Below are 12,269 nucleotides of genomic sequence, written 5' to 3' on the forward strand. Positions count from 1 at the left end.
AATGGATTTTGGGCTGTGCAGGGTATGCTTTGTTAAACAAGCGCCTGAAGGCAGCTTGCTGGTTAAAAGTCATCACCATTCTCTTAATCTCAAGTACCCAGGGACACGTACACTGCCAAAGGTCGCAGGGACCTCTGCCTAGGAAAGCTAGGTATTGTCCAAGGTTTCTCCCCATGTGGTAGTCTGAAATATGGCCTCGTGGGAAGGGAAAGACCTGATCGTCCCCCAGCCTGACACCCATGAAGGGTCTGTGCTGAGGAGGACTAGTGTAAGAGGAAAGAATCCTCTTGGCAGTTGAGATAGAGTAAAGCATCTATCTCCTGCCCATCCCTGGGCAATGGAACATCTCGGTGTAAAACCCGATTATATGTTCTGTTTACTGAGAAAGGAGAAAACCGCCTTAGGGCGAAAGGTGGGACTTGCTAGCGCAATGCTGTTCTTTATGCACTAAAAAGGTTTATGAAGATGCTTGCATATGCATATCAAGGCACAGCACTTTTCCTTAAACTTATTCATGTCACAGAGATCTTTATTCATATGTCTTACTGCTGACCTTCTCCCTACGATGATCCTATTATCCTGTCACTTCCCTTTTTCTAAGATAGTAAAGATAATGATCAATAAATACTGAGGGAACTCAGAGACCGGTGCCGGCGTGGGTCCTCTGTATGCTGAGCGCCAGTCCCCTGGGCCCACTTTTTCTTTCTCTATACTTTGTCTCTGTGTCTCATTTCTTTTCTCAAGTCTCTCGTTCCACCTAATGAGAAAGTCCCACAGGCGTGGAGGGGCAGGCCACCCCTTCAGTATCCCTCCTAGGCCCAGGCTGGAAGCTTTCTAAACATATTCCTATTTGTCAGGACCTCCAAAAGCAGGCCCCAGAATGGGACCCAACTGACCCAGGCGTGATGGGGCAGCACAGATCGGACAGTCTCCTTCCCCTCTGGGTTTCTTGGCTTCTGTCGGGCGACTCAAAGTGAGAATTTGGGGTCAGCCGTCCTAGTGCTGACAGTGACTCACTGAATGACCTCCAGCAAGTCACTTAACCTCTCTGAGCCTCCCTGTGCTTATTTAAAGTTGAGAATGGTAATTCAATCTGTCCACAAGGCAAGCTTGTTGAGAGAGTGGAATAAAACACTGTTACTTGAGGAGACGCTTTGTCAGCCTGAGTGAGCAGCTGTACATGTTGTTATTTAAAGAAAAAAAAAATCTGCTTTCAACCGTGTTCCAAAAAAAACTACTGCAAAGGCTAGGTGTAGTGGCTCATGCCTGTAATCCCAACACTTTGGGAAGCTGAGGCAGGAAGATCACTTACGCCCAGGAGTTTGAGAAACCCTGTCTCTACTGAACATGGTGAAACCCTGTCTCTACTGAAAATACAAAAATTAGCCGGGCATGGTGGTGGGCTCCTGTAATCCTAGCTACTTGGGAGGCTGAGGCAGGAGAATCCATTGAACCTGGGAGGTGGAGGTTGCGGTAAGCAGAGATGGCGCCACTGCGCTCCAGCCTGGGCAACAGAGCGAGACTCCATCTCAAAAGACAAAAAACAAAGACAACGACTGCACAGATTTTCATCAAAGTTAAGAGGGTGTTCCTTTTAAAAGGGCTCTGGGGCTCACCTCAAAGGATAAAGAGAGATCATTAAAAATAGTCGAGACAAGGGTACAACGAATGAGTCTCCCATGATCCGGAGACCCGCTCTGCTCACTGAGATTACTAACCATGGGCAGAGAAAACAACAATTGCAGACACGAGTCATAAGTTTTTTTTGTTTTTTGTTTTGTTTTTTTTTTTTTTTTTTTTTTTTTTTTTTTGAGACTGAGTCTGGCTCTGTCGCCCAGGCTGGAGTGCAGTGGCCGGATCTCAGCTCGCTGCAAGCTCCGCCTCCCGGGTTTACGCCATTCTCCTGCCTCAGCCTCCCGAGTACTGGGACTACGGGCGCCCGCCACCACGCCCGACTAATTTTTTGTAGTTTTAGTAGAGACGGGGTTTCACAGTGTTAGCCAGGATGGTCTCGATCTCCTGACCTCATGATCCGCCCGCCTACGCCCTCCCAAAGTGCTGGGATTACAGGCGTGAGTCACCGCGCCCGGCCCTAGTCATAGTGTTTTTAATCGTAGAGGCTGATGGTCAATTGAGTTCTTCCCACGTGGACAATTCCGTGAAGCCTGCTCTGACGTTAGGAGCAGCAGCGATTTCTCTTTAAAGCTGGTTAATGATTCCCTGGGTGACCAGCTTGTACTTAAATAATTGTAAAAATGCGGTCTGAGGTGGCTTGCCTTTTTGGCCCTTTGCACACGGCTGGCATATGTCGTTTATGAATTGGGAGGCAGTGTCATTGTGTAAATCCCCTTATTCCTAGCGGGGTCATGGTCTGAGTTTGAATGCGTCCCTCCGCAAGCATGTCACTGGCCAGATTAAAAACTACATTTCCCAAAGGCCCTCGCGGATCCCAGCCTTCTCCGTCTCTTTCCGGTTTTACACCTAGGCCCCGCCCCCAACGCGCGTGTCGGCCAATAGCGGCCCCACCTCTCGCGCCCGGCAAAAATAGCACGCGGGAGGGAACGTTTCACGGGCCGCGGGGGCGGGGCCTGTGGCCAGGGGTTGGTCTTTGGAATCGGAGAGGCAGATTCGCTGCTTGGCAGCACGGCCGGAGCTGGTCCGGTCAGGAGTCGGGATTTGCGGGGAGAGGTTCTCCACTGGCCAAGAGAAGGCCTTAAGAAAGACGGTATTAATCTCCCGTTGCGGCTCCCGCCTGGTCCCATCTTCGGCCCGCTCCTCCAGGAAATGAATCTGCCGCCGAATCTCGAGAGTCCAGTGACTCGGCAGGAGAAGATGGCGACCGTGTGGGATGAGGCCGAGGTGGGCACCGGGCGACCTGGCGGTCCGGGAACAGGGCCCGCAGGGAGACGCCATTGACAGGAGGGAAGGAGGTGGCTGGGGGTCAAGGTCTGGCCCGGTCCCGGGGACGGGGTCGTTTGGGATGTGGGCAGGGGTCCTGACTGCTTCATCTTGGCTTTATGGGCGTGGAAACTGAGGCTGTGAGTGGGTTCGGAGAACGAGGGATGCTTGTCCTGAGTAAAAGTAAATATATAAATAAACAAATAATTTTTTACAGCAAGATGGAATTGGGGAGGAGGTGCTCAAGATGTCCACGGAGGAGATCATCCAGCGCACACGGCTGCTGGACAGTGAGATCAAGGTGGGTGCACAGCTCCTGTGCGGGCGATGGAGTTCCCTACAGGACAGGCCCCAGCGATCCGAGTCGCCTCTCCTACTTCCTTCTCCGGCACCCTGGGGGAGACATGGGACTCAGGCTTCCCCTTCGGACCAGGAAAAGAGGAAAGAAAACTAAGCCTTAAAAGGGACAAGAAGACAGTCAGGGGGTGGTGGGAGACCCGGGCTGAGATGAGAAGTTATCAGATTGCCTTTCCCAGTGATAACTGGGAATAATCCTCTCAAGCATCCTACTTTTAGTAAAATCCCTGTTTTACAGATGAGTAAACTGAGGCTCAGAGACGTTTGTACTGCGATAAAGCACCCAGTTCTTACTAAGAGGCAGAACCTAAAACCTATATTTGCCTGTCTCGGAGGCCTGCTTTTATTCCAATACTACCACTATTTCACAAGGACGTTTCCACACTGGCCTCCTGTTTCGACTTATACGGGATGTGGACACAGTCAGACTCTGCCTTCAGAGAGCCTCAGAACTGGATGAATGGATGTGGGAGGGTCCCCTGGGCACCCTGGACCTCACCAGTTACAGGGCTCTAGCATAAGCTGTACCAGGGCTTATATTTGCTCCTCCTCCCCTTCTCATCTCAGATCATGAAGAGTGAAGTGTTGAGAGTCACCCATGAACTCCAAGCCATGAAGGACAAGATCAAAGAGAACAGTGAGAAAATCAAAGTGAACAAGACCCTGCCGTACCTTGTCTCCAACGTCATCGAGGTGTGTGTGTATGTGGAGGGGAAGAGAGGGAGTCAGCGGGGATTGGGGACAGCCTGGGGTGGGGCCGCTAGGGAAAGAGTGGGTAGAGGTTTTCAGGCCAAACTGCATGTCAGAGCTACACCTCCTGGGGCACTTTCATGGGGAGATGGGGGCCTGCAAAGGCCTTGGAAGTCTCACATGTCTCCTTTTCTGTTAGTTATGTCTCCTCTGGGGTAGATGAGCCCTGTGCAGAGGAGGAGCACCTACACAGAGATCAATCCCTGGGCTTAGCAGGGGCACCCACCTTTGCTGGGCTCAGGGCTATTGGAGGAGGGAGGTAGGGATGGCCAGCCCTGCAGACATTAGGAACTGACTTAGGAAGCACTGGGCCTTGGGGAGTTCAAGGGGCTGAGTTTTTTTCCTTCCCAGCTCCTAGATGTTGATCCTAATGACCAAGAGGAGGATGGTGCCAATATTGACCTGGACTCCCAGAGGAAGGGCAAGTGTGCTGTGATCAAAACCTCTACACGACAGGTGAGCATGGCTCAGCAATAAGAGACTGGAGGAGGGTGAGGAGCAGATGTGGGACAGGACTAGGGAGCCTTCCCTGAGGACACTAACTGAGACTGCCCCTGTAACTTGTCCACAGACGTACTTCCTTCCTGTGATTGGGTTGGTGGATGCTGAAAAGCTAAAGCCAGGAGACCTGGTGGTGAGTGGGGCCTGAGCCCAGGCAGTGCTTTTCTGGTGACTAGCTGAGCCCCTGCGCCCGCCCCAGGTCACTATTGGCTCTGAATCTCGGCAGAACAACTCAGAGAGTCTGGGATCCTGTCTACTTGCTGTTTGATTCTTGTATTGCCCAGTCCTGTGTCTTCCCCTCTGCAGACACCTGTTACCAGCCAATTGGGTAGCCCTTGAGTTGGGCCAAATCTGAAGGCCCTGTGCTGTGTCCTTAGGGTGTGAACAAAGACTCCTATCTGATCCTGGAGACGCTGCCCACAGAGTACGACTCGCGGGTGAAGGCCATGGAAGTGGACGAGAGGCCCACGGAGCAATACAGTGACATTGGGGGCTTGGACAAGCAGATCCAAGAGGTAAGGGAGGCACGGCAGCTGCCAGCAGCCTCAACAGCGTTTCAGTTTCCCCACGCCATTGATGCAGCTCATCTCCCTAATGTGTCTTTTATCCCTATAGCAACCTAGGGAGGAAGGGAGGGCTGCCATGTGACAGGTGAGGAGACTGAAGCCCAGAGAGTTTAAATGCCTTCCCCAGGGTCACAGAAAGACCAGAGCCAGGACTGGAATTCAGGCTCCTGGTTTCTGGCCCAGCATCTTTTTTTTTTTTTTTTTTTTTTTTGAGACGGAGTTTTGATCTTACTGCCCATGCTGGAGTGCAATGGCGCGATTTTGGCTCACTGCAACCTCCACCTCCCAGGTTCAAGTGATTCTCCTGCCTCAGCCTTCCGAGTAGCTGGGATTACAGGCATGCGCCACCAAGCCTGGCTAATTTTAGCAGAGTCTCTATTTTTAGTAGAGACAGGGTTTCTCCATGTTGGTCAGGCTGGTCTTGAACTCCCAACCTCAGGCAATCCACCTTCCTTGGCCTCCCAAAGTGCTGGGATTATAGGCGTGAGCCACTGGTCCCGGCCCCTGGCCCAGTGTCTTTCTGCCATATACTCTTGTTCCTGGAGAGTCCATAGCCAGCCTTGGTGGGGTTGAGCGTTCTGTGTCCTCTTGATACGGGGAAAGGAGTGGGCACGTCCCCGAGTTAGAGTGGGAGGGATTCAGATTGGGGTTGGAGCCACGAAGGGTTGGGCTGTAGGAGCCCTCAGGGCTTCATCTCCTCACCCAGGACTTCCTCCTGGCAGCTGGTGGAGGCCATTGTCTTGCCAATGAATCACAAGGAGAAGTTTGAGAACTTGGGGATCCAACCTCCTAAAGGGGTGCTGATGTATGGGCCTCCAGGGACAGGGAAGACCCTCCTGGCCCGGGCCTGTGCCGCACAGACTAAGGTGAGTACTTTGGGAGGGATGCGGGGGAAGTGGGCAGGAGCAGAAACTCTACCAGATGGGCTCCAAGTGTCTGCCTTTGACCTGACCCTACCACCTTTTCCTTCCAGGCCACCTTCCTAAAGCTGGCTGGCCCCCAGCTGGTGCAGATGTTCATTGGAGACGGTGCCAAGCTAGTCCGGGACGCCTTTGCCCTGGCCAAGGAGAAAGCGCCCTCTATCATCTTCATTGATGAGTTGGATGCCATCGGCACCAAGCGGTAAGGGAGGGCCAAGGATCCCCAGCAATCTCTGTGGCGGTGGAGGGAAGGGGTGGACTCTCAGTTGTGCTAAATTGTGGTTCTTTCCCACCCTGTATCCCCTCCTGCCCCTGGATGGTGACTCCTCAGCTCTTGAGGTTCAGATTCCTAACTCTTGATCAATGGCCTCCCTGTTTCCCCAACCATTCATTCCCATAGCTGCCAGCATGTTCCTTTCAAAACAGGAATCTGGGCCAGGCGTGGTGGCTCACGCCTGTAATCCCACTACTTTGGGAGGCCGAGGTGGGAGGATCACTTGAGCCCAGGAGTTTGAGCAACATAGGGAGACTCTGGGTAACATAGGGAGACTCTGTCTTTATAAAAAAATAAAAATATTAGTCAGGCGTGGTGGTGCACACCTATAGTCCCAGCTACTCAGGAGCTGAGGTGGGAGGATTGCTTGAGCCTGGGAGGTTATGGCTGTAGTGAGCTGTGATGGCACCACTGCACTCCAACCTGGGTGACAAAGTGAAACCCTGTCTTAAAAAAAAAAAAAAAAAAAATGCCTGTAATCCCAGCACTTTGGAAGCTGAGGCAGGCGGATCACTTGAGGCCAGGAGTTCAAGATCAGCCTGACCAACATGGTGAAACCTCGTCTCTACTAAAAACACAAAAAAATTAGGCAGGGGTGGTGGTGGCGCCTGTAGTCCCAGCTGCCCAGGAGGCTGAGGCATGAGAATCGCTTGAACCTGGGAGGCAGAGGTTGCAGTGAAGCCAAGATCGCGCCGCTGCACTCCAGCCTAGTGACAGAGCAAGACTCTGTCTCAAAAAAAAAGAAAACAAAAAATGCCAAAGCAGGAATCTGGCCCCCTTGCTCACGTGAACCCACAGTGGTCCCTGACACAAACCAATCCTGTTAAAAACCCTTCCTGGCTGGACGCCGTGGCTCACACCTATAATCCCTGCACTTTGGGAGGCTGAGGCGGGCGGATCACTTGAGGTCTGGAATTCGAGACCAGCCTGGCCAACATGGTGAAACCCGTCTCTACTAAAAATAGAAGAATTTAGCCTGGTGTGGTGGTACATGCCTGTAATCCCAGCTACTCGGAAGGCTGAGGCAGGACAATCACTTGAACCCGGGAGGCAGAGGTTGCAGTGAGTTAGGATTGTGCCACTGCACTCCAGCCTGGGTGACAGAGCGAGACTCCATCTCAAAAAAAAAAAAAAAAAAAAAACCCTTCCTGGGCCTTCCTGTTGCTCCCTGGGATAAACACCGGACTTGCGAGGCTCAACGTGTGCTGCCCTTTTGCGCCTCCAACCTCATCTCATGCCTGTCTCCCGCCTCCCCTGCTCTGGACTCCTGCCACAGTGTTTCCTGTGTTTCAGGCCCGCTGTGGCTCTTACCCTGTTCTCCACTGGTTGGTTGCCCAGTTGGTGTGCTTTCAGTCTTCAGATCTCAGCCTCAGGGACACTTCCTCGGGGATGCCTGCCTGGACTCTCCTGTAGAGCACTGTCCAAGGCTGGGCCAGATTCCTGTGTTTCTAAGAGTTAACTCAGTTTGCAAGCGCACATTCATCACAGTAACAGCGCAAGCAGTGGCTGGTTTTGCTTTTTTGTTGTTGTTGTTGTTGAGATGGAGTCTTGCTCTGTTGCCCAGGCTGGAGTGCAGTGGCGTGATCTCAGCACACTGCAAACTCCACCTCCCAGGCTCAAGCAATTCTCCTGCCTCAGCCTCCTGAGTAGCTGAGATTACAGGTGCCTGCCACCACGCCCAGCTAATTTTTGTATTTTTAGTAGAAACAGGGTTTCACCATGTTGGCCAGGCTAATCTCGAACTCCTGACCCCAGGTGATCTGCCCACTTTGACCTCCCAAAGTGCTGGGATTACAGGTGTGAGCCACTGCACCCAGCCTTGCTCACTGTTTTATCCTCAGTCCACCACATGATTCCAGGAGCCTCTTCAGTCTCTGAATGTGGCCAACAATTAATGACACCTTTTATGTGTCAGTCCCCGGGCTGGGGGCCCCAAGTAGAGTGAGCCATTTCCCTGCCCTAGACAGGTTAAGTTAGGCTTCGAAGGGGTAGAGGAGGGGAGGGCTCTGCCTAAGCTGTGCCCTCACCAGCATCTTGGGCTTCCTGTGCCCTAGCTTTGACAGTGAGAAGGCTGGGGACCGGGAGGTGCAGAGGACAATGCTGGAGCTTCTGAACCAGCTGGATGGCTTCCAGCCCAACACCCAAGTTAAGGTAAGTATTAGCACTCCCAGGCGAAGAAGATGAGGCTCAGAGGTCAGGAGCTGTCAGGCCCCCAGCTAGCGAGTGGTGGAGCTGGAATGAGAATTGGGATCTGTCTTTAACATCCCATGTGTCTCACCTGCACTCTGGGGGCTGCCTCTCTGCCTTTTTTGACCGTGTCTGCCCATCTGGGAGCACCTTGCTCCTTTGTTCAAGTTGTGGCTTCTCTTCCTCAGGTAATTGCAGCCACAAACAGGGTGGACATTCTGGACCCCGCCCTGCTCCGCTCGGGGCGCCTGGACCGCAAGATCGAGTTCCCAATGCCCAACGAGGAGGCCCGAGCCAGAATCATGCAGATCCACTCCCGAAAGATGAACGTCAGGTGAGCAGGGGCACAGGCAGGGCACGGAGACCTGGACAGGCGCAGGAGGAGGATGTCTCTGCCGTGCTTCTCTATACTGAGCTTCCCCAGCCTCCACCACCACCACCTGCCCGGCCCCAGGCACACACAGCACCGTTCCACACCCCACCCTCCCTTTCTCTCCAGTTGCCTGATGTAGCATCTTGCCAGGGCCCAGGTCATAATTCTGGGTGCTCTGCTCCTTAGACTTCACCCCTCATCTGAAGGCACAGAGGCTGGAGGCACTCATTTTCCCTGCCTCACACCTCAGCCCATGAGCACAGGCCAGGCATGGCTGGGGCCAGATGGACTTGAGTTCAGATATGTATGACTCTCAGCAGGTGGCATGCCCTCTCAGCCTCACTTCTTATTTGGGACTTGGGGATGATAGCACCGATTTCACAGGGTTGTGGCAAGGATTAGATGTGACAGTGTCAAGCACAGTGCTGGGCACAGGATGAGGACAGCAGGGCCTGCTGAGCTGGGAGACCATCTTTTGTCCCCACATCCCCCTGCTCCCCTGCCTCATGCCAAGTCAGTCCCTGGAGTCTCAAATGCAGATTTCTAGAAGGCCAGAGCTCAAAAGACCCTAGAAATAACCTGGTATAACCTGCATTAACTTCCTCCCTTTGTCCCCCACATCTTGTACTGAGAAGAAAACAAGGTACATTGATTGGGTAAGGAACTCGCCTCTGATCTCAGGGCGACTTGACTTTGTTGCTTGACAGGGCCAGGGGAGGACATTTGGCCCCTCTGCCCACTCTGCATGAGCCACTGAGCCTGTGGTATCTGTTCTCTCCCCAGTCCTGACGTGAACTATGAGGAGCTGGCCCGCTGCACAGATGACTTCAACGGGGCCCAGTGCAAGGCTGTGTGTGTGGAGGCGGTGAGTGGTCAGGCGGGGTGGGTGCGTCGCGTCGTGCCTTCTTGCCCCCTCCCTGGACAGGATGGGGGCATTTGACTGTTGGAGACAGCTGGGGGAAGAGGCCTGAGCCTCAGGGAGCCAGGGAAGGCATTCAGGCATTCAGACCTAGACTCTGTTTGTCCCGGCTGTAGGGCATGATCGCACTGCGCAGGGGTGCCACGGAGCTCACCCACGAGGACTACATGGAAGGCATCCTGGAGGTGCAGGCCAAGAAGAAAGCCAACCTGCAGTACTACGCCTAGGGCGCGCCGGCCAGCCCCGGTCTCACGGCTGAAGTGCGCAATAAAAGATGGTTTAGGGTCCCTGCCGCTGCTTGTCTGCCTTCCCTGGGCTCTGGCTGGAGGAGTAGGGGCATGTGCAGGCGGCCCCTTCCTCAGGTGCTGCAGCCTGGAAACCCTGAGACAGCCGTGGGCCCCACACCACTGGTCAGGGTGAGGCTTTCTGGTGCCGTGTGTGGTGCTGCAGCTGCTGCCTGGGCCTTCATGCCCCTTCAGAGCCCTCTCTCCCTGAGCACCGCTCTGCTCTGAGCTTTCAGAGGCTCATGGGCCTGCAGTTCCTGCATAGAGGACCTAGATAGAAGCCACCCTTTCCCTTTTGGCATTTTGGTGTCTGGCACCAGTCCTTGCCTCCTGGTAAAGCCAGGCTTGGGTTTAGGCTTTCAGCCTCCTCCCTCCTTTCGTGGCCCTGTTTCTCCAGACGCCCCCTTAGCTCTTTCTGTCCCTGTCTTTTGGCCAGAAACTGAGCCTGAACAGGATCCACTGGGAGCCCCTCTAGGACTGATCTGTCACGATGTGCTCCCCTCCCCCAGTTCGGCCGTCTCTTCACTCTAGCTGGCCCCTTGCCTTCCCTGGGTGGCCCTGCTTGGCTTCCCACTGACTCCTCAGCCCCCGCCTCAGGAGGCCAGCAGCACAGCCCCTGACGTGCTTCTGGTTCTGTCCCCTGCCCTGGACTCAGTCAACCCCAGTCCTGCATTCCTGTTCCTTCTTCTAACCAGACGGCATTTGCTCCTGACCATGACACCCAAGTTCCCCCACAGGGACCACACCCACTGTGCTTTGGCTTCCTCATCTCCAAAATGGGGCCCCCGGCCTCTCCCAGTGGGCCGTGATGCTCGCACACACTGTCTGCCATCCAGCAGGGCTTGGCACCCTGGCTGGCAGCCCTGAGCACCTGCATAGGTGAGGGGGGCAGCTGGCCAGGATGGCTGTGGTTCATTCCTTGGATCTGAGGCCAGGAGTCACTGGATCCTTGAGACAGTTATCCTACAGGATGTGTCGCAGCTAGGCGAAGCAAATACTATCATTTTTAAATGTTTTGCTGTTAGAAATATTGAGAGCTAAGGACGTCACTGGGATTTCATGTCCACCTCTCCCACGCTCCATGACACCGCCCAGACTGCAGATCCCAGCCAGTGTACTATTGACAGTGGTCCTGGCTGGCCTGGGAGGGAAGAGGTGGACTGGGCACCCCCACCCACATTCTCTTGACAGGACTGGGGAAGCGGCGCCCTGTGCCTGGTGTTCTTATACTCCACACCTTCAGAAGAGAGGGTGTGTGGTTTTGAATAAGGGTCCCATATTATCTTTTCTTCTTTTTCTTATTTTTGAGACGGGGTCTTGCTCTATCACCCAGGCTGGAGTGCAGTGGCGTGATCTCAGCTCACTGCAGCCTCCGCCTCCCAGGTTCAAACAATTCTCCTGCCTCAGCTTCCTGAGTAGCTGGGATTACAGGCACCTGCCACTGCACCTGGCTAATTTTTGTATTTCAGTAGAGACGGGGGTTTCACCATATTGGCCAGGCTGGTCTCGAACTCCTGACCTTGTGATCTTTGGCTTCCCAAAGTTCTGTGATTACAGGCATGAGCCACCATACCCGGCCTCTCTTTTTTAAGCAAATGAGAGCCTAATTTGAGGCCAAACCTGGAGATGACTTTGTGGCTGGAGCTTCCTTCCCTGGTTACATTTTCAGTGAGGGGGAATGGGGGGCAGGTAGGGAAAATGCTGTGGCTTGCAGTTCTATAAAATAAGGACAGCACCCTAACTGGGTGTGGTGGCTCACACCTGTAAGCCCAGCACTTTGGGAGGCTGAGGCAGGCAGATCACAAGGTCAGGAGTTCAAGACCAGCCTGGCCAATATAGTGAAACCCCATCTCTACTAAAAATATATTTAAAAAATAGCCAGGTGTGGTGGCAGGTGCCTGTAATCCCAGCTACTTGGTAGGCTGAGGCAGGAGTCATTGTTTGAACCCGGGAGGTGGAGGTTGCAGTAAGCCGAGACCGTGCCACTGCACTCCAGCCTGGGTGACAAAGTGAGACTCTCAAAAGAAAGAAGGACAGCGTCCTGGAGTTGGTGGTGAGGGACTAAAATGGCACAGGGCCAGGCTGGTATAGGTGCTCCGTCTATTGGAATAAGCCAGGAAGACATGGAATGTTCAGAGACGCACTGCAGGGGTGACAGTTCAGAGACAGGCAACTGGCAGTGGCATTGAGGAAGGTCCTGCGTGGCCATGGAAGGCCGTGCAGAACCAAGGCAGCCAGTG

At 53.8% G+C, this 12,269-nt stretch overlaps 1 protein-coding gene across 3 annotated transcripts; it reads left to right on the plus strand.

Moving 5' to 3' along the window:
* Positions 1-2,594: 2,594 nt before the first annotated feature.
* Positions 2,595-10,038, plus strand: PSMC3 (proteasome 26S subunit, ATPase 3). 3 transcript variants are annotated; one of them, XM_025355406.1, is made up of 12 exons: positions 2,595-2,859; positions 3,116-3,199; positions 3,823-3,948; positions 4,357-4,461; positions 4,577-4,639; positions 4,884-5,021; positions 5,795-5,938; positions 6,046-6,194; positions 8,321-8,417; positions 8,642-8,787; positions 9,610-9,691; positions 9,862-10,038. In XM_025355406.1, the coding sequence occupies exons 1-12, from the start codon at positions 2,785-2,787 to the stop codon at positions 9,970-9,972; spliced, it is 1,320 nt and encodes a 439-aa protein (XP_025211191.1). In that variant the 5' UTR covers positions 2,595-2,784; the 3' UTR covers positions 9,973-10,038. The 3 variants fall into 3 exon arrangements, with proteins under 3 accessions (XP_025211191.1, XP_025211193.1, XP_025211194.1); XM_025355408.1 differs by having other exon boundaries at positions 2,806-2,930; positions 9,862-10,037; XM_025355409.1 differs by having other exon boundaries at positions 2,809-2,859; positions 3,120-3,199; positions 9,862-10,037.
* Positions 10,039-12,269: the final 2,231 nt, after the last annotated feature.

Source organism: Theropithecus gelada, chromosome 14 (genome assembly GCF_003255815.1).
Source record: "Theropithecus gelada isolate Dixy chromosome 14, Tgel_1.0, whole genome shotgun sequence".
NCBI classification, from domain to species: domain Eukaryota; kingdom Metazoa; phylum Chordata; class Mammalia; order Primates; family Cercopithecidae; genus Theropithecus; species Theropithecus gelada.